The following is a 24,784-nucleotide window of genomic DNA, read 5'->3' on the forward strand; positions in this document are numbered from 1 at the left end:
TGCTCTTTTTCAAAGTCTTGGTTTTGTTTTTAGGCTTTTAGAACAGGTTTTCATGCTTGAATGTTCAAAAAACACATTATTTTTCCCCATATCTGACATTAGCAGCTTGTCTCTTCCCAGTCTGTCAGTAACGCTCTGTTTAGTTCCTGTCTCTATAAAGCCCCTCCTTCTGAAAGCTGGATCAGTGTGTTGTGATTGGTCAAGCGCTTTGAGTGTGTTTGGTAAATGTCCCGCCCCTTACCATAACTGCCATTTTTTTCATGCACAAACTGCAACATTACACACTATAGAAAGATTAATATGGGGAAAAAAAGCATAGTAACTTCTCTTTAAAGCACCTTTAATGTGCGTCCAATCCAGTCTCTCGCAGAACAGGGATGTCAAAGACAAAGTTCGGTCCACGGACGAGTCCAATCCGACCTGTTTGATGATTTAAGAAAAATTATTATTAAATTAAAAAAAAAAATTTTAAGCATTTGATATTTATACACACACACACACACACACACACACACACACACACACACACACACACACACACACACACACACACACACAAAAGTACTTTTCACAAGAAAATACAATTTCAGTCTTTCTACACAGAATTTAACCTTTAATTCAGTGTGTTACTTGCCATTTCTTTGTAATTAATTGTGAAATTGTATTTTTGAATTTTTTTCACTGGGTGATATATTGATATTTGATCTGTTTTCATGACTTTTTCAAAGCAATAATGACAGGTATGTATTCCTGAATATTACCACTTAATGTTTATTAGATATAATCCGTTAATACTAACTCTTTGCTTTCTGAATTTGACAGAGAAGCCGGTCTGTAAATGAAAACACTTTTTTATGGCCTTTTTTATCCATCCATACTAACTTATGTTAATATCGAAGCAGCCTCTGTATAAGCTTCAGACGATTGTGTTTTTTGTGTTTTCCCCAAATTCAGTCGGCATATGGCGACTTTTAGTCCAGCTTCCGACCTAAAACGAGACTGACACCCCATAACTTAGACCAGTTAAAACAACACACCTAAGAATAAACCAGTTATCTTTCCTCAAAAGCGCATTCAGAATACAGATCAGAAGCATCCGTCACGGTGTCGGGGACGTCATGGCGTTTCGTGATTCTCCATTTTCAGGCTGATTTCTCTTCTCAGCTGTTATTGATGTCTTGATTAGATCATACAGAACATTTGCTGCTCTTTCAATAAAGCTCTAGTCTGGACCTTCTTGCATTAAGGTGGATTAGACAGGCTCAGACTTGTACGGGCAGTGCCTCTTCACGTCCCATTGAACGAGACTGATGCGCCGGCTCACAGTCAGGACAGAAAATCAATGCTACATGCTGAATGACTTCCATCAGCGCTTAACCAGCACTGCCAGCTTCAGAGGACATTTCTTTCAGCAAAGTTTGAATTATTCCAAGAGAGGTTGTGCGTTACTGTAATTTATCATTTGTCTATTATATTGTACATGATTTTAATGGATAGTTAATGGATGCTTACAGACCGGCATATGTTTGCTTTAAGCTTGGATGATGATTTTTATGAAAAGCTTGAACAAAATCCGGTTTCTAACAGTACAATCACATCTACGTGTTTGATGATGTTTTAATTCAACATTAACACTGTGTTGACAAAAGGTTCATTCAAATGGTTCATTAAACCAAGCAAACAATGTATTCAAGCCAACATAAAGGCTGGGTGATATTAATAATATATATACATACAGTATAAATAAGTATAAATAAGCATATAATAATATATACATAAGCATTTAACATGAATTTCCTTATCAAATAAAATATATATAAAAAGTGAAACTAATATAGTATATAGACTCATTACATGCAAAGTGAGATATTTCAAGCCTTTATTTGTTATAATTTTGATGAATTTTGTAAACCCATAATCATCAAAATTAGTATAATATAATATATTAGTTTCACCCTTTAAGTTGAATTACTGAAATAAATGAACTTTTGCACGATATTCAAATTATTCGAGTTTCACCTGTATATATAATTTTGATATTTTAAATACTGAAATGAAAAGCAATATTTACCTCCATATAATTTTTATTAAAACATGAAAATATATAATGCTGTGCTGAGAAATCTATGAACTTTGTGATGGCACAAATGAATCACTGAATCAATGAATTAATCAAACTTATCAGCGCTAATGTTGTTATACTTTTTTGTGTGTGTGTAAGAATACAAAAACTATTAAATAAATACACAGAATCACAAGACAATGAAAGATTGTGAAACTAGTCTAATGACATTTTTTTAGGAAACTTAAAGGAATAGTTCTTCTAAAAGTGAAAATGTTATCATTGTTTATGCATCCAGTTCATACAGATTCGATGTTCATACTGTATATTCATAATACATAAAGATCATTGTGAATAATATATGTGACCCTGGACCCCAAAACCAGTCACATGGGTACCTTTTTTTTTACATTTAGATTTATACAACATCTGAAAGCTGAATAAATAAGCTTTCCATTGATGTGTGGTTTGTTATGATAGGACAATATTTGGCTGAAATATAACTATTGAAAATCTGGAATCAAAATTTGAAAAATTTCATTTGAAGAATTTGAAAAAATCAAAACATTGAGAAAATCTCCTTTAAAGTTGTGCATTTATGTTCACGATTGTGCTGCATTCACTCACAAAAATACATGTTTTATATATTTACGGTAGGACATTTACAAAATATCTTCATGGAACATGATCTTTACTTAATATCCTAATGATTTTTGGCATAAAAGAAAAATTAATAATTTTGGCCCATACAATGTATTGTTGGCTATTGCCACAGATATACCCGTGTGACTCGTGACTGGTTTTGTGATCCAGGGTCACATATTAGTAATTTTAGATGACTCACCCAGCCCTCTGCAAGATGGCAGATATTCTCAGGCTGTCCTCCTCTCCTCTTTCCCTTCAGGCCCGTTCAACCATCTGAAGTCCAGTCTGCTGGGGTCGACCTCAGACTCGAACCTGAACAAGTACAGCACCATCAACAAGATCCCGCTCATCGCTCTCAACTTCTCTGAAGCCAACGATAAGAAAGCGCCTTCCCCTCCATCCTCAGAGAAAACCATCATAGCACCAAAGGTCAAAGACAGAACACACAACGTCACAGAGAAGGTCACGCAGGTAAGACGTGGAACATCAATTTAACACAACCCTGTTTACTGTCTGTATACACGCTTCTGGTCTTATTGTGAACGATTCCTTCGAATATTTCTCAGCAAACCTGCATTTATATGATCAAAAACAGTAAAAACAGTAATATTGTGAAATATTATTACAATTTAAAATACCTGTTTTCTATCTGAATATATTTAAAAATTTAATTTATTTCATGTGATGCAAAGCTGAATTTTCAGCATCATTACTCCAGTCTAGAAATCATGATACATCTTTTTTAAATTGCTCAGCAAACCTGCATTTATATGATCAAAAACACAATAAACACATAAAATATATTCTAAGATGCATTTTTTTCCTGTGATCAAAGCTGAATTTTTCAGCATTATTACTCAAGTCTTCAGAGTCACTTGATCCTTCAGAAATCATACTAATATGCTGATTTGCTGCTCAAGAAATATTTCATATTATCAATATTGAAAAAAAGTTGTGCTGCTTCGTATTTTTTCATATTCATATTTTTGTGGAAATCGTGATAAAAAATTTCAGGATTCTTTGAAAGTTTAAAAGAACAGCAATTATTTGAAATATAAATATTTTGTAATCTATTATAAGTGTCTTTACTGACACATTTGAACAATTTAATGTGTCCTTAATGAATAATAGTTTAAAAAAAAAACATACTTTTGGACGCTAAATCACAACTAATTCATTATAATATAATATAATATAATATAATATAATATAATATAATATAATATAATATAATATAATATAATATAATATAATATAATATAATATAATAATGTAATACATACTATAGCAGCCGATATAGGGCTTTTAAAAGCATGAAATGAATGTGAATGCTGCCAGATAGATATTATAGACACTTGGTTATGAACGTTTCACATTGACTTTAACAGTAAAATCAGTTGTTTTCCCTTCGTGTTCTTCAATAAGGCCCTCAGGTGAGGATGTGCTTTTGCTCTATTTCTCCTCCATGGAGTTTGAGTTAATCAATGTGTCACGAGCGTAATCTAGATGAAATATTGCATGCGTCAAGTGCTTCATGATTCGATTGGAAATCCAATAGTCTTGTGAACGAGCACAAACAAACTGTAACAAATTCTCCTGCATAATTTCACAACTACACGTCGTTTTATACATTAAATGATATGCAAATAAATGCTAATGAGGATACTACTTAACCTAGGGGGTATTAGGATGAGAGCAAGAATGCAGGGCAATAACCAGTAATTATTGTTTGAGTCTTCTATACCCCAGCCATATTTAGGATCTTTTTCTGGCACCCAAATGCATCAGAAGAGCATGCGAGCATGAAGATGTATTTTCTACCTCTGGGAAATGAATCTCCAAATATTGTCAACACACGATTCAGGAACACTGCGGCAGTTTCTGTGTGTGAGACCAAGTGTAAATTGAACTGCATTTCAGACAGATTGAGCTGCATACAGACAGCATTTTAAAGGGGTCATGAACTGCATTTTTTTATTATTAATTATGTTTCCTGAGGTGCACTTTTAATGTAAGTATGATTTTTACATAAAAAATTGTCATATTTTAGGCCCTGTTTACACGAGAACGCTCGCGGGAGAAAACGTAAAAATATTTTATCGGATGTGCCTTTCGTTTACACGGCGACGGCGTTTTTGTGGCTTAAAAACTAAAACAAGTGAAACCACCCTCCAGAGTGGAAATCTTAAAAACGCGTCTACCCTTTTCCCGTCTAAAGGGTAAAAACGGTAAAAACGCAAAAGTCTGCTAGACAGTGAAGGCGTCATGTACGTGTTTACGTCACAGGCATGCGCCAGTACAGGAAAATAACAAAACATTATCAAACTAAAATATAGCATTAATTTCATTGACAAATTTTTTTTTTTTATTCTGTCATTTTTGAGCGACACGCGAAGAGCACCGAGGGTTAAAGCAGCAGCTTTACCGTATTAAACATGAAAAACAGTGTCAGCGTCTCTGTCACTTTCAGTGCTTCACATTGCCACCTAGCCGCCTGGAGTGCACACTACATCCAATTTTACACACTTTTGCGTCACCATATGCACGCAGATTTCCCCCCCATAACGCTCGTCTAAACGCAGAAAAAAAAGTGATAACGCAACGCCACTTTTGCATTTTCTCTTCAGATCGTTTCCGTGTAAACATAGCCTAAGAAATAAAAGGCTATTTTCTACCCTGATTTTACCCCTCTGATTTGAACGCTCTAAGGCAACGTCTACATTAATCCGGATGTAGAGCCTCAGTTAAAGCTGCTCGTGAACCGATCATCTCTTCCTTCTAGTTCATTTATAGCATCAAATAAACATGAATGAACATCAGAAGGAATGTTGTTTTATCCGCGGAAAGGCGTCAGTACACTCCGCTTCTCAAGTTCAAATCCTCACATGTTAATCTACTAACTCTCCTGACTGCTTTGTCGGACAAAATGGCGGATGGCGAAGTATGATTGGTCAGATCACCTGTCAATCAAGCTCCCTGCGAAGGGCCAATTGCGTACAGAGTCATTTGAACTATGCCCGTTGATCACGCCTCTTGTGCAGATCTTAAAAGATTGAGCTTGGTCTGGTGATAGCCAGACTAGTGAAATGCACCAAACAAACAAATAATGCTCTATTGAGACATTCACATAATCGAAAATAAATAACCACTTTTCTTAGAATTCGGATCCTTTGAAAGGTAATGTTATTGTTAGTCCAGTGATCCTGCATCTCTCTTCTCATCTCACTAATGGCGCTTTTCCATTACCAGTACCAGTACCAGCTCGCCTCGCCTCGTCTCGTCTCGGCTCGCGTTTCGCTCCGTTTTCCATTGCAGACAGTACCTCCACAATAGTACCTGGTCGTCATAGCGACGCAACACACACCCGCTACCCACACACACAGGACAATGGAGGAAATCGAGTGTATACTGTTTTACATAATTAGTAATGGGTATATCACGCAATCTGCTGGCAAAACTATTTAAAAATGTCGAGGTTATTCAGGATACTCCGTCTGGCGCGTGCAGTGATGGACGCAGTGAATAGTGACGATTCTCTCTGACCAATCAGCAGTCTGCCGTGTTTTACGTCACATTTTAGTATCGCCTCAGCTCGCTCAGAACCTCGCCGAAGGTGATATGAAAAAAAGTACCTGGAAGCAGGTACCGGTACAACTTTTACACAGTGGAAAACCAAACAAAGGCGAATCGAGTTGAGGCGAGCTGGTACTGTGTAGTGGAAAAGCGCCATAACTCTCCAGTGGGCGGGGCTAAAGACGTGATGATGTAGAAGTGGGCGTTGATCTGATTCTGCAGTCATTACGTCATAATGTGACAAAATCTGAGACATTTTCAAGTCATTTTTGGAGTTTGGTTTCAATAAAAGCTGTTTTTGGACTAACAAGGAAGTTTTGAGTTCTGAAACTTACATGATGTTTTTATAGTACAGTACAGTGACCTCTTACATGTCAAAACATCAAGGACAATTAGATTTTTCAATTCATGACCCCTGTAAGGCTTCATAAGCTCGCTTCCGATGCAAATCATGTTTTAAATGGGAAGATAATTTTTGGCAAAGTCTAAGGCAATGTGTTCATTGATAAATTCCAAAAAGGTATTGCACGTAGAAACGTTAAAGGTCCCATGACATGAAATTTTCACTTTCTGAAGTTCTTTAACATTAATATGAGTTCCCCTAGCCTGTATATGGCCCCTTAAGTTTCTAGAAATTTCAATCGGTGTAAATCGAGCTTTTGCTATCTTTCTCTGCCTTTGAGAAAGTGGAAGCTCAATCGGGCTGATCTTGAATCTCCTCCGTATGACGTCATAAGGAGGAAATGTTACCTCCCCTTTCTCTGCTTTTCCCGCCCAGAGAATATTTCCAGTCCATGAGAAAATGAGCTAGGAATCCGGAACGCGTGCGCGCGATTTTAGTTTGTCCACGAGAGATATCATGGCTTTTGAGCGAGCGAAGCATAATAATTGCTCAATAATTGGATGTACAAATGAACACCGAAGCCTTTTTTTAGTTCCTTCATCCAAGCCCCAGATGAACCAGTGGATTAATTTCATTTTCTCTGGTCATTTCACCAACGACTGTTTCCTCAACTTGGGTCAATACAGAACTGGCCTCGATGAACGTCTGAAAATAAATCGATCGAGCTAACGTTACCAAGCAACACTTTCTGATGTGCAATTGTTCAAGTTCAGACAGGTAATCTTTCTCTCAAATCGTTCAATACTGTTTATGCATCAGTAAGTCAAGCAGTGAATAAAATATCAACTTCACATCGTTTCTTTTAGTAGGACGAAAATAATCGTATTTAAATTGTGAATAAATTATATACAGAAAGCGATCAAAGAACAATCTTTCCACACAGCGCGAGTTTATCTGGACACTTGCGAGTTTATCTGGACACTTGCCAAACTCGTTATGAAATCAATGTTACACTGCACAACGAAGCTCTTAGCTACTGTATTTACATCACCGTGTTTGCATTGGTGAATTAGAGAGAGTGCAGAAACTGCGTTGCAATGATAAGATCTTCATTCTCGCGATCAACAACAGACTGTCATCTGCGCAATGCTCATCACGGCAACATTTTATGTGATGGGAATAGATCTAAATACTTTAAAAACTTCTGACGATTCGCTAATCTTGATAGCTGTAATAGTAAAAACGTATAATAGCTGTAATAAAAGTATTCGAGCGTGTTTCACATGCAATATAATATAATATATACATACGTATAGCTATTTCATATGCAAGCATGTCAGCCAATCACAGCAGTGGCCAGTTACTTTGAATCTCACAGCAGACACGCCCCTTCAAACAGAGCGTTCAAATCAGAGGCTAAAATCAGGCTAGGAAAAATGCCTTTTATTTTAAATTATGACTATTTTTTATCTAAAAAACATACATTATAAGGGCAACCCAGGAAACATTCTAAAATAATAAAATAACCCCATGTCATGGGACCTTTAATTCTAAGTATACTACCGTTCTTGTGAGAAAATCAAGGTTAGTGACTTCTGGAAATACCCTTCAAGTAAAGTCAAAGTCATGGCGCTGTGAGGCTGTAACACAGAGTACTGGGTCAAAGCTCGCTGTAAATGTGTCCGGCTCTCGGCCAGCCGGGAAGGAAGTCAATGACAGCCCATCAGAAGTCCTCACTTCAGAAGTTGACTCGTTCACTGCGGTCATTTGACTTGTCACGTCTGAGTGATTCTCACATTGCCTTCCCCGACCTTCCTGGACGTGTGAGAGTCTGCAAGAGAAAAAGATACATAATTCATTACTTTCTTAGAAGAGAAAGAGAGAGAGAAATCGACTACGTCAACTGATCACTGCTGCTGCCGTCATCATTTCTAATAAAGTATTTATCAGGAAAAGACACCTCATTTGCTGACTGTCAAAGTTGGTTAAACCCTGCAGTAAGGTGTGTGTGTGTGTGTGTGTGTGTGTGTGTGTGTGTGTGTGTGTGTGTGTGTGTGTGTGTGTGTGTGTGTGTGTGTGTGTGTGTGTGTGTGTGTGTGTGTGTGTGCGCGTGCGTGCGTGAGTTCATTTAGAGTTCAATTACAGAGACACGATGCTGGATTAAAGACTATTATCATCCTAATGTTTTTACCTGGGGACTTCTGCTGTTCAATAGCTTTGCAAAAAGTGAAATGAAACCCCAGTAGTGTCTTGATCTTTCTATTCAAGCTTCGGCAAAACTGAGATTCTGTTCTAAGGGTCACAGATAGCTGAGAAAAACAATGCTTAATGCAATTAATTAATTTCGACTAAGTGCTATTTGTATTAATAGTTAAAATTAGTTTTTATTTATATATTTTCAGTTTAATTTAATAATCAAATTAATGCAAAATGATATGTTGTCACAATACAAAGTTCCAGAACTGCTTTGAAAATGCTGATGTAAGACACTAACATAACAGTAGAGATTTTGTTTTAATTAGTGTCTATTAATTATTTTGGTGTTTTTTAATTATTTTTTTCGCTTTCATTCTTGTTAAAATAGTAAATTTCACTGCTGTGAGTATCAGAATTCACTACCCGTCTCATGAATCGCATTAAGGCAAAGGACATCCGATTGCTTGAATAGCGTAAATCATATTTCAGAATGTGGAAAGCAAGGTTTTATGAAGTCTTGTGCACCGTTTTGTCCTTGAGCAGAGTGCTCGGATAACTTCAGAGTCAACCTGAGATGCATGACAACTAGACTTTATAATCCAAAAAGCTATATGTAATGTGAGCATTTCTGACAGCAGAGACGGTCTGTACTGTGCAACTATAGAGAAATAAATGAATATTTATGTCATGCTCTGAGGCTCCCTGACACGGTACACTTATGAAATGTGAAGGAACTCGGTTGTGCTGGCGCTTTTCATGAAATATTGCATCAGCTGGAAAGAAACAGATGACAACTACAGCGAAATATATGTGCGGCACGGTGAAACTGTCACATACTGCATTATGATGGTGATGGGCCTGTGCACATGTAACTGACAGCTGTCAAGTAATGCAATACAAACAGTTATTGTGAGAGATTTTTAATAATCCAGAAATGTTTGGGATCTCAATTTCGAAATGCACAAATCAGCATTTTTTAGGAAATGCCCAAATCAGCGAATTGTTTACCGCACTTTCACCACCAACAGTGCTCTGGTTACTGAAAAAGTGAAACTATAGAGTATATAGAACTATACAGTATATTTAAATGGTAATATTTACTTTTAAATTGGAAAAGTTTGAAAAGTTATACTCGACTTCATACTGTAAAAATAAATAAATAATAAAGAGTGAAAAATTATACATAACTCAACTTTGTTTTTGTTAAACTATAAAAATAATCAAATACAGCTGCTAGCAGCAATGATCAGGGTCAAGCACCACAGAAGCAGAATAAGGAGCTAAAAATCAAGGCAGAGAGCATCAGACAAATACATAAATGCAATCACTTGTAATTTGACAATTAACAATAATTTGACAATAATTGACATAGTACTTTTGAATGTAATTAACTTCTTTCTGTTATTGTTATTATTATTATTATGCAAATAATAATAATAGTTGTGCATATGTGCAAATAGTTTAACATCTAATGCAGATGGAATGAAGTTTATAATGGTAAACTAATTGTAGTTTTGTCATGACAACTCTCGTAGTGTTTGGAATTGAAAAGGACGAGCCAATGTTTGGTCTTGGTGGAATAGATCTGCTGCTGTTGCTGCTATTGGTTATTGCTGCTGCTGTTATTGCTGCTGCTGTTATTGCTGCTGCTGCTGTTATTGCTGCTGCTGTTATTGTTGCTGTTATTGCTGCTGCTGCTGCTGTTATTGCTGCTGCTGTTATTGCTGCTGCTGCTGTTATTGCTGCTGCTGTTATTGCTGCTGCTGCTGTTATTGCTGCTGCTGTTATTGCTGCTGCTGCTGTTATTGCTGCTGCTGTTATTGCTGCTGCTGCTGTTATTGCTGCTGCTGCTGTTATTGCTGCTGCTGTTATTGTTGCTGTTATTGCTGCTGCTGCTGCTGTTACTGCTGCTGCTGTTATTGCTGCTGCTGCTGTTATTGCTGCTGCTGTTATTGTTGCTGTTATTGCTGCTGCTGTTATTGTTGCTGTTATTGCTGCTGCTGTTTTATTTATTTATTTATTTATTTTTTTACCTTTATTTAACCAGATGATCTCATTGAGATTTAAAACCTCTTTTGCAAGAGAGACCTGGCCAAAATGGCAGCATACTAACAACGCATAGTTATAAATATGATCACCAAGCATATACAACAACATTTAAACAAGATCCTCAAGATACATAGGCTACACAAACTACATCAACATCAGCCTACCCAAAAATACAATCCACGCCTACCATAGGTATAAAGTGATTTAGGTATTTTAAAAACAGTGACAATTTATGGCATCTATTTCTAACACTTTCATACGATGTTTAAATTCACCAAATGAGATCAGAGTTCGCAATTGCAGATCAGTCTGTAATGTGTTCCAGGTGTCTGGGGCTGCATAACTAAAAGCCTTCTTACCAAGCTCTGTACGAACCTTAGGTACAGTTAACAAGTACAAATTACCAGAGCGCAAATTATAAGAACTGATATTACGTGACATATAGGAGCAAAGATAAGACGGAAGCATATCCAATATAGACTTATAAATAAAAATAAGCCAATGTATATGTCTCCTTACTGACAATGAGGGCCAGTTTGTCATTTTGTACAAGGTACAATGATGTACTGATGCCTTACATCCAGTCACAAATCTTAATGCATTATGGTAGACAGTAATTGCTGCTGCTATTATTGATTCCGCTGTTATTGCTGCTGCCGCTGTTGATTATTGCTGCTGCTTTTTTTGCTGCTGCTGTTATTGCTGCTGCTGCTGTTATTGTTGCTGCTGTTATTGTTGCTGCTGCTGCTGCTGTTATTGCTGCTGCTGTTATTGCTGCTGCTGCTGCTGCTGCTGTTATTGCTGCTGCTGTTATTGCTGCTGCTGCTGTTATTGTTGCTGCTGTTATTGCTGCTGCTGTTGATTATTGCTGCTGCTGCTGTTATTGTTGCTGCTGTTATTGCTGCTGCTGCTGCTGTTATTGTTGCTGCTGTTATTGCTGCTGTTGGTTATTGCTGCTGCTGCTTTTATTGCTGCTGCTGTTATTGCTGCTGCTGTTATTGCTGCTGCTGTTACTGCTGCTGTTAATTATTTCTACTGCTGCTGTTATTGCTGCTGCTGTTATTTTGTTTGCTGCTGTTGATTATTGCTGCTGCTGCTTTTATTGCTGCTGCTGTTATTTTGTTTGCTGCTGTTGATTATTGCTGCTGCTGCTTTTATTGCTGCTGCTGTTATTGCTGCTGCTGTTATTTCTGCTGCTGTTATTGCTGCTTCTGTTACTGCTGCTGTTAATTATTTCTACTGCTGCTGTTATTGCTGCTGCTGTTATTTTGTTTGCTGCTGTTGATTATTGCTGCTGCTGTTATTTTGTTTGCTGCTGTTGGTTATTGCTGTTGCTGCTGTTATTTCTGCTGCTGTTATTTCTGCTGCTGTTATTGCTGCTGCTGCTGCTTTTATTGCTGCTGCTGTTGATTATTGCTGCTGCTGCTGCTGTTATTGCTGCTGCTGGTGTTGTTGATTATTTCTGCTACTGCTGCTGCTGTTGGTTGCTGTTGCTGCTGAGCAAGTACAGGACTTGCTACTGCCAATACATACACCACACACTGCTGTGAGCAAGTAAGACATGCTGCTGCTGTACAATATAGCATACATGAATTACCCATAGCAGATCTATACAGGTGGAGCTAGGGAAGGTGGAGGGTTTCTGAAAGCGCGCTGCAAACTTCTACAGCAAATGCTGACCAAGTATTTGAAGGTTGGGCAGTGAGCTCATTGGCTACTGATACAGCAGGAACCAATCAGCTGTGTCCTATAGAGAATGATGTGATTGCAAGCAGATTGAGTTAAGGACCTATCAGTCTGCACCATCTAGAGTTTCATGACAGAACTTTGTAGTTATTCTTCTTCTTCTAAATAAACTCCATTCCATTTGCATTAGATGCTAACCTTTTTGCACAAGTGATTCTCCACTGGTTTAGCATGTTTCTCTATCAGGACAGACCTGTGATTATGTACCATGCATGTAATACTCACGTTTTTGCCTGCCTCTCTTCCAGGTCTTGTCGCTGGGCGCAGATGTGCTGCCGGAATACAAGCTCCAGACGCCACGCATGGATAAGTTCACCATCCTGCACTACAGCCCATTCAAAGCAATGTGGGATTGGCTCATCCTGCTGCTGGTTATTTATACAGCCATTTTAACCCCTTATTCTGCTGCCTTCCTGCTCAACGACATCGAGGAGCAAAAAAGACGGAAATGTGGCTATTCATGCAGCCCTCTTAACATGGTGGACTTAATGGTGGACATCATGTTCATCATCGACATCCTCATAAACTTTCGCACCACGTACGTGAACTTGAACGAGGAGGTGGTGAGCGATCCGGGGAAGATCGCCATCCATTACTTCAAAGGCTGGTTCCTTATAGACATGGTGGCGGCCATTCCCTTCGACCTGCTTATATTTGGATCAGGATCAGAAGATGTAAGTGACACCAGAACTTAATCAACTTCCATCTGCATTTGGCTGCCGGTGTAATCTAGGGATCTCAAACTCAAATTATCATTTGGCAGGTGGTGTTCTCCTCATTGGCACAGTTATACACTTAATATGCACACATGCAGCCAAATTTTGTAATGGATGTGAGCATACAGGCCTGTTTTTGTTGTCAACGAGGCTACTATGCATTTACATTTGTGCAATTATGAGGCAAGTTTTTTAATGAATACGACACTTTAAATGTTTGGGGTCGGAAAGATCTAGTAATGTTTCTCACCAAGGCTGCATTTGTTTGATCAAAAATACAGAAAAAATATAATATTGTGAAATATTAATACCATTTAAAATTACTTTTCTATTTTAATATATTTTAAAATGTAAATTATTCCTTTAAAGCAAAGCTGAATTTTCAAACAATTAAGTGCTTGAAAACCCTGATAAATTCTTTGATGAATAGAAAGTTCATAAGAACAGCATTTATTTGAAATAGAAATAGTTTGTAACATTATAAATGTCTTTACTATCCTTTTTGATCAACATAATGCATCCTTGCTGAATAAAAGTATTAATTTCTTTCACAAAAAAATATCTTGCAGACCCCAAACTCTTGAACGATGGTGCATGCATTTGGCAGATGTGTTTATCCAAAGCAACTGATGAAGCATTTCATATATCTGTGATTTTATCATATCATGCATGTACACCAGAAATCAAAAATCAAACCCATGAACTTGGCATCACAATCACCATATCAGTTGAGCTACAGACGCATTTGGAAATAGGCTATCTGCTTTAAGAGAACAACAGATAAACATTCAAATCAAGTAAAAAAACCTGTTTTTCCTGTTTACGGAAAAACAGGTCTCGCATGCCAATAGATTAAGACCTAAACTATTTGTTTACCCATTTATTTATTTAATTCACTGTTTGCACTGTGTCCATCATGTAGATCCGATCAGATCTAGTGTTTTGCAGAGGTCAGAAAGCTTTTAGCGCTGGTGGGCTGCTGATTCTTCTTACAAACACAATACAAATATTTCAGTGAATCAGGGATTACAGTATCAGAATATTCTGTAAGTTTTTTTTTTTTTTTTTAATGGCCTTCATTTCTGAATCCATTTATTTGGATTAGTGGCTTACCAAACTGGAGTCAATGATTATGATGAGAGAGAGAGGAAAGAGAAAACTGATGTTTGAACAGCTTACAGGCTGAATCATTGGCACGCCGGTTGGCTTGTTTCCTCGCTTGTTTATGTAGGCACATCCGTCAGTGGCCTATCATGAGCTCTTGGCACATCCCAGCATATGGTTTCCTCGGTTTGTGGTCTGTTCCAGTGACAGCCACTCTGTCAGAGCCATATACAGCCTAAGGACACCAGAAACAAACACAGTGGCTTTTAAAATATTAAAGAATGGAATTATAGATTAAGACCTACTGGAAATGTCATTATTTGATGGCATGCAGTATATTTTTAGACGATAGATGGGTTTTGATGTGTGGTCTTGCTAAGTATATTGCTTTCGCTCTGATCATATTTCCCCAGAGGTCTCATATTCGCACAGTTTTTCTGAAAAGGGCCGTCGAGCTCCAGCCATCCAACAGCATTGAAGATCACCCAATTAACAAAGCTCACGCTCTCAGCATCTGCGCTCGTTTCACTGGAGGCGCTCTCACATCTGTCTCTGGTCACAACTAGGCATGGGTGATATAGCGAAAAAAATATTCATATTTATGTATCTGCTCTATGAAATGTCTGAAAAGTGTGATTATTATTTATTTATTTTCACAACCGTCAGTGTAGTAGATTCAAAATATTTAATTAAAGGCATGGTTTCCACACTATTTTTCACTCAATGCAATACATTTTTTTATTTAATTGCACAAGTATAACTATACATTCATAATTATCCTGTTTCCTGAAATATTTTAATCTTACAAGATTTCTGTAAACATTTTTAATTTGCAAATTATCATTGAAATCCAGTTTTGAATCAATACGCTGTTTAAAAACAGAAAGTTTGAACTGATTCATACAAATTGACCAACTCTATTTTATTTTTTACATTAAATAATCTGAATCTAATTGAACTTCAATGAATGTTTGGTTCAAATTATGGTTTCTCTGAGTGAAAAAAAAAATCAATTTCAAATATTTCAGACCAAATACATACACATACCGTTCAAGTTTGGCGTTGGTAAAACTTTAAAAAAAATTCTGTCACATCTTTGTCTTTACTGTCACTTTTGATCAATCTATTGTATCATTAGTGAATAACATTACACAAATGCAAACATGACTGCACCATTGAGGATGCTTTATGGTCACCTGATGCCTCTGTGGTCTGCCAGATGGATATGATCTGCTGGTCAGCGGTCAGACTGCGGTGTGTTTGTGCACTACTTAGGGAATGAGCTGGGTCAGGCAGATGGCAGGTGGTTTTAGGATGCATCTCAGTCATAACACTCAGATGGAAAACTTTGGGTCTCTGGAAAACCCACTGGCGACGACTACTGACCAAACCCTTATTATATTTGACAGGCTTTTATTTTATATTTGACATTTGTACTTTTCAACACAACATGCATGAGCATCTATGGTGCGTTCAAGTCATCTCGTATAGATCGTATTTACGAGTTGAACGCACTTGAACGCCACCACAATGTCGTAAATACCAGTGGGAAGCTCGGGATTTTCTCTAAGCCCCGATCTTTACGAGTTGTGGGCGTGTCACTGAGAAACATGGCGGAATAACACAATACAAGGTATTTAGCTTGTCAGGCTTTTCTATTTACAGCGCAGTAAGCTAATCGCCTGCACAGAATATGATAGCATTATAAAATAACAATGTAATATGTAATGATAAAGTTTGCAGTGGCTTCATAAATTAACTAAAAACATTAAAAAACCAAGGCACACCTTACGCAAATATTTGTTCTTCATTTTCTAGAACTAAGAACCTCGCTGTATTTTTGTCCAATTAATTAAGAGAAAGTACTCCACCATTTTACTCCGACGAAAGTGATTTGAACGCACCGGCCGTCTTAAACACGACTTCCCAACTCGTGCGTGCAAACTTCCCAGGAGGACTTGAACGCACCAATAGTCATACACATTGACTCACATTTTTACCATTACACATACCGTCATCAGGACATGTGTGTTTGATGGATAATTATGTTGACTTGACATTACATGTTAGCAAGATGTGTTAAAACATATGCTAGCATCATGCTAAAGAATGCTAGTAATGTGCTAAAACATGTTAGCATCATATACATGTTAGAAATATGTTAAAGGAGAACTCCGGTCAATTTTAACATTGAGCTCAATTTTTAGTAAATTTGGAGTGCTGTCAATACAGAGAACAACGACAAAAATCGGTGTTGCCTACACCGTGTTATCCTATTTTTAAAATTTGCACCCTATTGACTTGAATGGGGCAAGTTTTAAACCTGCTTTTATCCTCTTAACATCCTTGATGTGTCATTACAAGTGCCCAGCCATGTTGAGTGATTCCTTAAGAGTGAACACGAGTGAATCTGACTGCATTAGATGTGAAAGATATGAATAAAAATGATGTTATATCATCCAGCGCAAGACCTGTATTTAGTTCCTGTTTTCGGTGGAAGTCCAAAGTAGTCGATTGTCGAGTTGACGCGCATAGGTTTAGTTACTTAGATCACGCGCGTGAACTCGACAATCGACTACTTTGGACTTCCACCGAAAACAGGAACTAAATACAGGTATGTGCGCTGGCTGATATAACATCATTTTTATTAATATCTTTCACATCTCCTGCAGTCAGATTCACTCGTGTTCACTCTGAAGGAATCACTCAACATGGCTGGGCACTTGTAATGACACATCAAGGATGTTAAGAGGATAAAAGCAGGTTTAAAACTTGCCCCATTGAAGTCAATAGGGTGCAAATTTTAAAAATAGGATAACACGGTGTAGGCAACACCGATTTTTGTCGTTGTTCTCTGTATTGACAGCACTCCAAATTTACTAAAAATTGAGCTCAATGTTAAAATTGACCGGAGTTCTCCTTTAACATTGTGCTAAATCATGATAATTTTTTGAAAACATGCACGAAACATGTTATAAACATGCTAAATCATTTTAGGAACATGCTAGCAATGTGCTACATAATGTTAACACATGTTAAAAGCATGATAGGAACATCCTAAATCGTGCTATCAACATGTTAAAACATGCTAGCATTGTGCTAAAACATGTTAGCAACATTTTATTGACGTCTCAGAGTGATATGGTTTTAAACTTTCAGACAAGGCTTCAAACTTTACTCGTCTAGTTAAACAGTGATATTTAAAATGTAGGCCACTCATATGAGGTCACACTTGATTAACAATCGGTTTAATTGAGCGTCCATCTTATCGGCATGTCCAGCTATAACTCAAAGACGTGATTTGCTGTGAACAGGATCTGCTAATGAGTTTTTAATGGGCCGCTCATGACAGATGCAGCACTTCTCAACGTGAGAGTAGAAAAATCCCACGTGCTTTGCTCCACACGCTCGCCAACACACTGTCAGTGCTCGTATGCATGCTAGAAACTGCTGTCAGACGCATCCGTTAAGACATGATCTAAAAATACCCGGTGCAGGTCCTAACCTCGCTTTGTGAGGCCACCGTATAATTGCCAGCTAAACAAATGATCTCCCACCGGGGGACGAGTGATGTTGCTGAAGGAGTCTTTCAGATGAGACAGTGCCCGCTGTCATCAGCTCCTAGGGACCGTTGTCCCGTGTCTCTATCTATTGAACACATTTCACCTGCAAATGAGGATTTATCTTGGTAGTTCACCAAGAGCTAGACTGAAATTCATTACCCAGGTCTCTCATGTTGGGGGTTTATTTTATCCTCACGGTGCAACATTTTGATGAGATGGATCTCTAGTGTTGGCACAGGAGTGTAATGGACTAAAATTAAACAGGATTATCTAAATATTAATTAGTGTGGCAGTCATGAAGACATTACAGTAGAACCCAGAAATGAGCTTTGGGTGTATTAGGCCACAATGTGTTCCGGCTTTTCTAATACGGTTAACTGTGGATAATTAAAGCTATAAAAGCCCACGACTCTGCCAAAAACCTAGTGAGGCTACTACATACATAAGTGAGTGATTCAGAAGCAGTAATTCCAAGTGTTTTAATACAAAGTGCATGGGATTCCCAAATCACAACTGATTTCAGAAGAGTTTGAAGATTAAGTTAAGCATGTTACCCAATCTGTCCCGCCACAGTTTCATAATGAAGTTTCATAATAACAAAGCGTCTTTAATGTTGTGTTTTGTGACATTGCTTTAGCAAAGTATCTGTCAAACGAATTAAAACCGAAAGCGTGATATGGCTTTGTGTCATTATCAAATTGTATAAAACTGTGATTTAATTAAATAAGTATATAGTCTGTTTGTTTGCGAGCAGCTCGTGATCCGGCAGTGAAATATCTCCGTGTGCTGTGAGTTTAGCAAGCTTTTAGGAACGTATCGTGGGCACCAGTTTCGCATGATTTTCACATTGGCCTAATTCCCAACATTTTTGTAAGAAGATGATTACAGATTTTCACCTGATTTGTAATGAGATCCGTTTGTAAACCTGGTTTCACAGAAACGGTAGCTTTCTGCCCATATAAAAGCTCAAGGGTTTATTTCTTGCAAGTACAGAAATTGGGACAAATGTATTATAATTTTCCTTTACTGTAGCATAACATAACATACTTATGTTATAATATAAATTTTTACAGTGCATTTGTTTTACAATATTTTGCTATTACACTCTAAAAAGAAGCTGGGTTGTTTCAACCCATGTTTGGGTCAAATGCAGCCAAACCCAAAAATTTAATTTAAAAATGTAAACCAATTGTTGGGTTTGTCCATATTTTACCCAAACATGGGTTGAAACACACTTTTTTAGAGTGTACTGTCAAATGAATAATAATATACAATTATTATTATTATTGTGAATGTAATGTAGATTGAGACACTATATCACAACTAAAAAGACTCGACTCGAGTCCCCTTTAAAGTTCAGGTCAACCTTTTCCTTTGTTTAATTCACACACTGAACGTGGGTTTGAGTCCTGGGGGAGCATATTATTGTGTACTATAGCATTTTTATGCTTATTAGAGTATTGGGTCGTTTAACGGGTCATAACCTCTTGGATGTTATTTGTTGTGGGGTCATGTGATGCTATTTTAAAGGTTCATTATTTTGAATAGTGATTGTAATAGAGTAGGTTAACATGCTTTAATGTTAAAGCTCTTACAAAAAGCTTAGAGTGCTCTGATTGGCCAGCAGACCCAGTGCGTTGTGATTGGTCAAACACCTCAAGAGTGTGTCGGAAATGTAACAACAGCTTCAGCTTCCAAAGCTTTAAGCAATATAAAAAAATATTGTCTGTTTTATCGTCAGTTCGAGCCCAAGTCAGATTCTGAAAAAGTCGATCGATCAGAACCTACTTCGAGCAGAACGGTTCACAGTGGTCAGTCTTTATAGCCAGCGTTGTTCTCTCAGGTTCAGGAAGCTGTCCTCTGTAAAATGTGCACAAGCAGACTTTTGGGTTGTACTGCTCAGGAACAGATTCATAACTAAATCTTAACCTCTGATCCCCAATTTCATCTGTTTTCAGAAAGACAAACAATCCAAAGGCATCCAAACGTGACATGACGACAACACTACAATTCACTGAATCCTCGTTTTATTTCTTTGCGTGTGCTTTTTGGACGGGCATTATGCTAATATTTCACATTGTGACGTGTGCGTTTGAGGAAGTATCTGTACTTGGATTGAGGCATTTTACGCAGGTCTGGAATCTCCGTTAGATGGAATAAATCCTACTTTGCATATCTAAATATAATACACACTAAGGGAAAAGGAAAACGCTAAAAAGCATCATATGACCCCTTAAAAAGGCAGATCACTAGGTTTTGAAGACTATGAGAAAGCAACAGAGAACCTGATTAGCCTTAATGAGTATCAGTTAAAATACAATCTGTTTGTAATCTTACTAATGAGCACCTTCTCTCTGTCCATAGACGACCACTCTGATTGGCCTGTTGAAGACAGCGCGACTCCTCCGACTGGTTCGAGTTGCCAGGAAGCTGGACCGTTACTCTGAATACGGCGCTGCAGTTCTCATGCTCCTCATGTGTATATTTGCTCTCATTGCCCATTGGCTCGCCTGCATCTGGTATGCCATTGGAAACATGGAGAAGCCGTACCTGGACCATAAGATCGGCTGGCTTGACAATCTCGAGGTGTCCATTGGGAAGAAAATAAACTACAGTGACCCCAGCTCTGGGCCGACCATAAAGGATAAATACGTCACTGCACTGTACTTCACGTTCAGTTCTCTGACCAGCGTGGGCTTTGGAAACGTGTCCCCGAACACCAACTCGGAGAAGATCTTCTCCATCTGCGTCATGCTCATTGGATGTAAGTCTGAAACACATGCATGTACGCAAATAACTTTTAAAGGGATCAATCGTTCCAAAACTGACATTTCTGTCATCATTTACTCACTCTCATGACGTCCCAAACTATTTTATTTCTTTCTTTTTTCTGGAGAAACAGAAAGGGAGAAAGTTTCCATTAAGAAAAAAAATTATGGTGACTAAATAGTTTAATGTTTGGGTGAAATATTCCTTTGAATAGTGAAAGCAATATGTACACAACCATTTAAAAGTTTTTTTGTTTTTAAAGGAATCAGTAGGCCCGACTTTTATTCAGGAAAGACGCATTAAATTGCTCAAAAGTGAATTTAAAGACATTTCTACTGTTACAAAAGATTTCTATTTCAAATAAATCATCAAACTCATCAAATAATGCTGAATTCCTATATAATATGATTATAATATGAATATATAACATTGATAATAATCTGAAATGTTTCTTGAGCATCAAATCATAATATTAGAATGATTTCTTAATGATCATGTGACTCTGAAGACTGGAGTAATGATGCTGAAAAATCACTTTGAATCACAGGAATACATTACATTTTTTAATATTTCCACATTGAAAACATAATATTTCACAATATTTACTGTATTGTTGATCAAATAAATGCAGCCTTGGTTAGCATAAGAGGCATAATAACATGTTTAAAGAATATAATTGAGCACTGTTTGATCGTGAGAGAAAATTATAGCAAGGTATAAGAAACAAAAAATTGAAATAATATTCTTCAATATTCAATTGAAGTGCATGTCCTGAGATGGCTGCAATGAATTTGAAGTGACTCAGGTATCTGTAAACGATTCATACCGACATATTTAATCTCTGTTTCAATCTAGCAGATTAATCCTAATACTTTTTCAAATCAATATGTTTATTGTCTTTTCAAGACCCCATGACAAAATCTCTAATCCATGTCAGTTAGTCTTCAGCCCAGGGCCAGCTAGTGTACTGCTACATGTTGACAAAACTACATTTTAGCATATACATTTACAGTAAAGCTACTGATGAAAAATACTGATGGGACACTCAGGGACACAAAGTGGTGTAAATCATTTGTGTAAATATAGGTAGTTACTACTGTACTTAAAGGGATAGTTCACTTTAAAATGAAAATTCTGTCATCATTTACTCGCCCTCAAGTTGTTTCAAACCTGTAGTGATGGGGACGAGACCGCCTATGCCGAGTCCGAGTCGAGACCGAGTCTTTGAAGGGTCGAGTCTGAGTCAAGACCGAGTCTTTGAAGGGTCGAGTCCGAGTCAAGACCGAGTCTTTGAAGGGTCGAGTCCGAGTCGAGACCGAGTCTTTGAAGGGTCGAGTCCGAGTCAAGACCGAGTCTTTGAAGGAACGAGTCCGAGACGAGTCCGAGAAAGCAGAAATCGGTCTTGAGACCGGTCTCGAGTCCGAGATCGGACTCAAGTACTACATCACTACAAACCTGTATGAATTTCTTTCTTCTGCTGAACACAAAAGAAGATATTTTGAAGAATGTCGGTAACCAAACAGTTAACTGGTCCCATTGACTTCCATAGTATCAAGTCAATGGGACCAGTTAACTGTTTGGTTACCGACATTCTTCAAAATATCTTCCTTTGTGTTCAGCAGAAGAAGGAAATTCATACAACTTGAGGATGATGCCAGAATTTTATTTTTTAGGTGAACTTTACCTTTAAGTATCATTTTGGCTACTTTGTCCTTTGAGTATCAAATTTATTAGCAACTGTTTCTCTCTACTTGACTACATTTTGAAATAAGTATGTATTTTTTGCACCAATACATTTACTCAGCAGCTTATTTCTGCTACAAAAGAAGTGATATCGCCATCTACAGGGCATTGGAGGCGCTATACCTTGTGCGTATCACCCTCGCTCACCCAAAATTGTCTACAGGGCTACTTTACGTGAACGCGAGTGCATTAGCAGGTAGTTGCTGAATCGCAGGTGTTTCATATATGAGATGAAGACTGAAACCAGCATGTCCAAGTAGGTCTTTAAAGATAAGACATTGAAAAACCAGTCCAAAGTCAAAAATCTATCCCATCATCCCTCAGTGGACAGCACAGTTAAAAACACAGCTATTGAATCAGAACACATCATGCATAATAATGATACTAATATATAAAGAAACGCTGCTAATTTGATCTAAATTGGCCTTGCATTTGCAATTTCACCTATGTGACCCTGCCTTGTCTTCTCCAGCTTTGATGTACGCCAGCATTTTTGGGAACGTTTCTGCCATCATCCAGCGGCTGTATTCGGGAACGGCTCGCTACCACATGCAGATGCTCCGAGTGAAAGAGTTCATCCGGTTCCACCAGATCCCAAACCCGCTCAGGCAGAGACTGGAGGAGTACTTCCAGCACTCGTGGACCTACACCAACGGCATCGACTTGAACACGGTGCGTTTCACAAATCCTGATCTAGTTATTCAACTAGTGTATTCGTGATATTTTCATTGCATGCGTTAAGATACACTAAAAAAAAATGCTGGATGGTTTCAACTCATGTTTGGGTCAAATATAGACAAATCCAACAGTTGGTTTAAATTTGTATCAAATTTGGTTACATTTTTTATTTGATCCAAACATAAGTTGAAACAACCCAGCATTTTTTAGAGTGTATGATCAATCAGTAGTTTCTTTAAACCAAGGCTTTGCAAAAGGTCAATTAAAAACAATCATAAAACAAAAAGCGAACACTTTTTCTCTGAACTGTCTCAGTCTGTCTGCATTGCATGTGCGCCACAAGTACTGGATGTATAGGTTTAGTTTACGGCAGCGGCTATTTGCACTAAGTACAAATAGCGATAGATTTGATTTACACGGTAAAAATAACAGCATTTTTTTTTGTAATATGTGTAAATGGTAGTTAGATGCTTTTTATTTTTATAGTGGCAGATATTATTTGCACCTCAGTGTTGTTGTACATTGATTAAACGGTATGCAATAATAACAGTGTAAATTATTAAATTGATTAAATTATTAAAAGGATGCCACCTTATTGGCACAATAAAGCCCTCCCTTCACCTCCCCCTATCTGACGTTAGACACTTTATTTCCACTTTTCAAACCTATTCAAACAAATACCTTTCAAACCTGATATTTGATCAGCGGGTTCGGCAAAAGGCAAATTCGAACTCTGGTTGAATTGCGTTAAAACTTGCTGCCATGCACCTTACCCCTAGCCTGGTTCTACCAGACTCTCGTACATTTCATTTGTACAGACAGTCTGGCCTCTCTCCATAGAGACAGAGCGTATTTAGGCCACGCCCACACCGGGGGGGCAATCCAACCTTCTCCATTGACTTTGCATTGCGAGAGGCTGCCTCCTTGCCATTTCTTGCTTCTAACTAAAGACAGAAAAATGCCTAAAAGCTGCTGTGTGACGAGGTGTACAGCAAACTAGCTAAGAAACACAGAAATAAGTTTTTATAAGCTGTCAACCCCAGAAAACGAGTGTTTAAGGACTTAAAAGTGGATCAGGCAGTTGAGACAGAGCGTAACGTGTCTCATTACTCTGAGAACTAACGTACGCCGCTGGAGGAGAACGTCATCGGCAACACAGGAGCTTATCTTACAGAAATATAATATATAAAACTGACATTTGGATATTTGACTCACCAGTGACCAAATGTTTAACTTACTGCACACGTAACTGTGTTTTTAGTGCATACTGAGTGTCAGGATCCCACAATTGATCCACTTTTAAGTCCTTAAACACTCGTTTTCTGGGGTCGACAGCTTATAAAAACTTATTTCTGGGTTTCTCAGCTTGTTTGCTGTACACCTCGTCACACAGCAGCTTTTAGGCATTTTTCTGTCTTTAGTTAGAAGCAAGAAATGACAAGGAGGCAGCCTCTCACAATGCAAAGTCAATGGAGACGGTTGGATTGTTTTCCCCCCCGGTGGGCGTGGTCTTCAGATTATGACGCGTTACATAATCTGTCTCCATAGACAAGCGTTAACTTCCTTGTAGGCGGGTACTCTGTTGAAGTTTAAAACT

At 37.8% G+C, this 24,784-nt stretch overlaps 1 protein-coding gene across 2 annotated transcripts in view; it reads left to right on the plus strand.

Annotated features, from left to right (window-relative positions):
* Window positions 1-24,784, plus strand: part of LOC307001768 (potassium voltage-gated channel subfamily H member 7) — a 123,044-nt gene that overhangs the window by 62,611 nt on the left and 35,649 nt on the right. For both annotated transcript variants that reach the window (XM_079618684.1, XM_079618685.1), the window contains 4 exons: window positions 2,967-3,178; window positions 12,863-13,288; window positions 20,362-20,761; window positions 22,982-23,181. In XM_079618684.1, coding sequence (XP_079474810.1) covers window positions 2,967-3,178; window positions 12,863-13,288; window positions 20,362-20,761; window positions 22,982-23,181 — 1,238 coding nt within the window. The remainder of the gene's footprint in view (window positions 1-2,966; window positions 3,179-12,862; window positions 13,289-20,361; window positions 20,762-22,981; window positions 23,182-24,784) is intronic.

This window comes from Phoxinus phoxinus, assembly GCF_949152265.1.
Source record: "Phoxinus phoxinus genome assembly, chromosome: 7".
Lineage (NCBI taxonomy): Eukaryota > Metazoa > Chordata > Actinopteri > Cypriniformes > Leuciscidae > Phoxinus > Phoxinus phoxinus.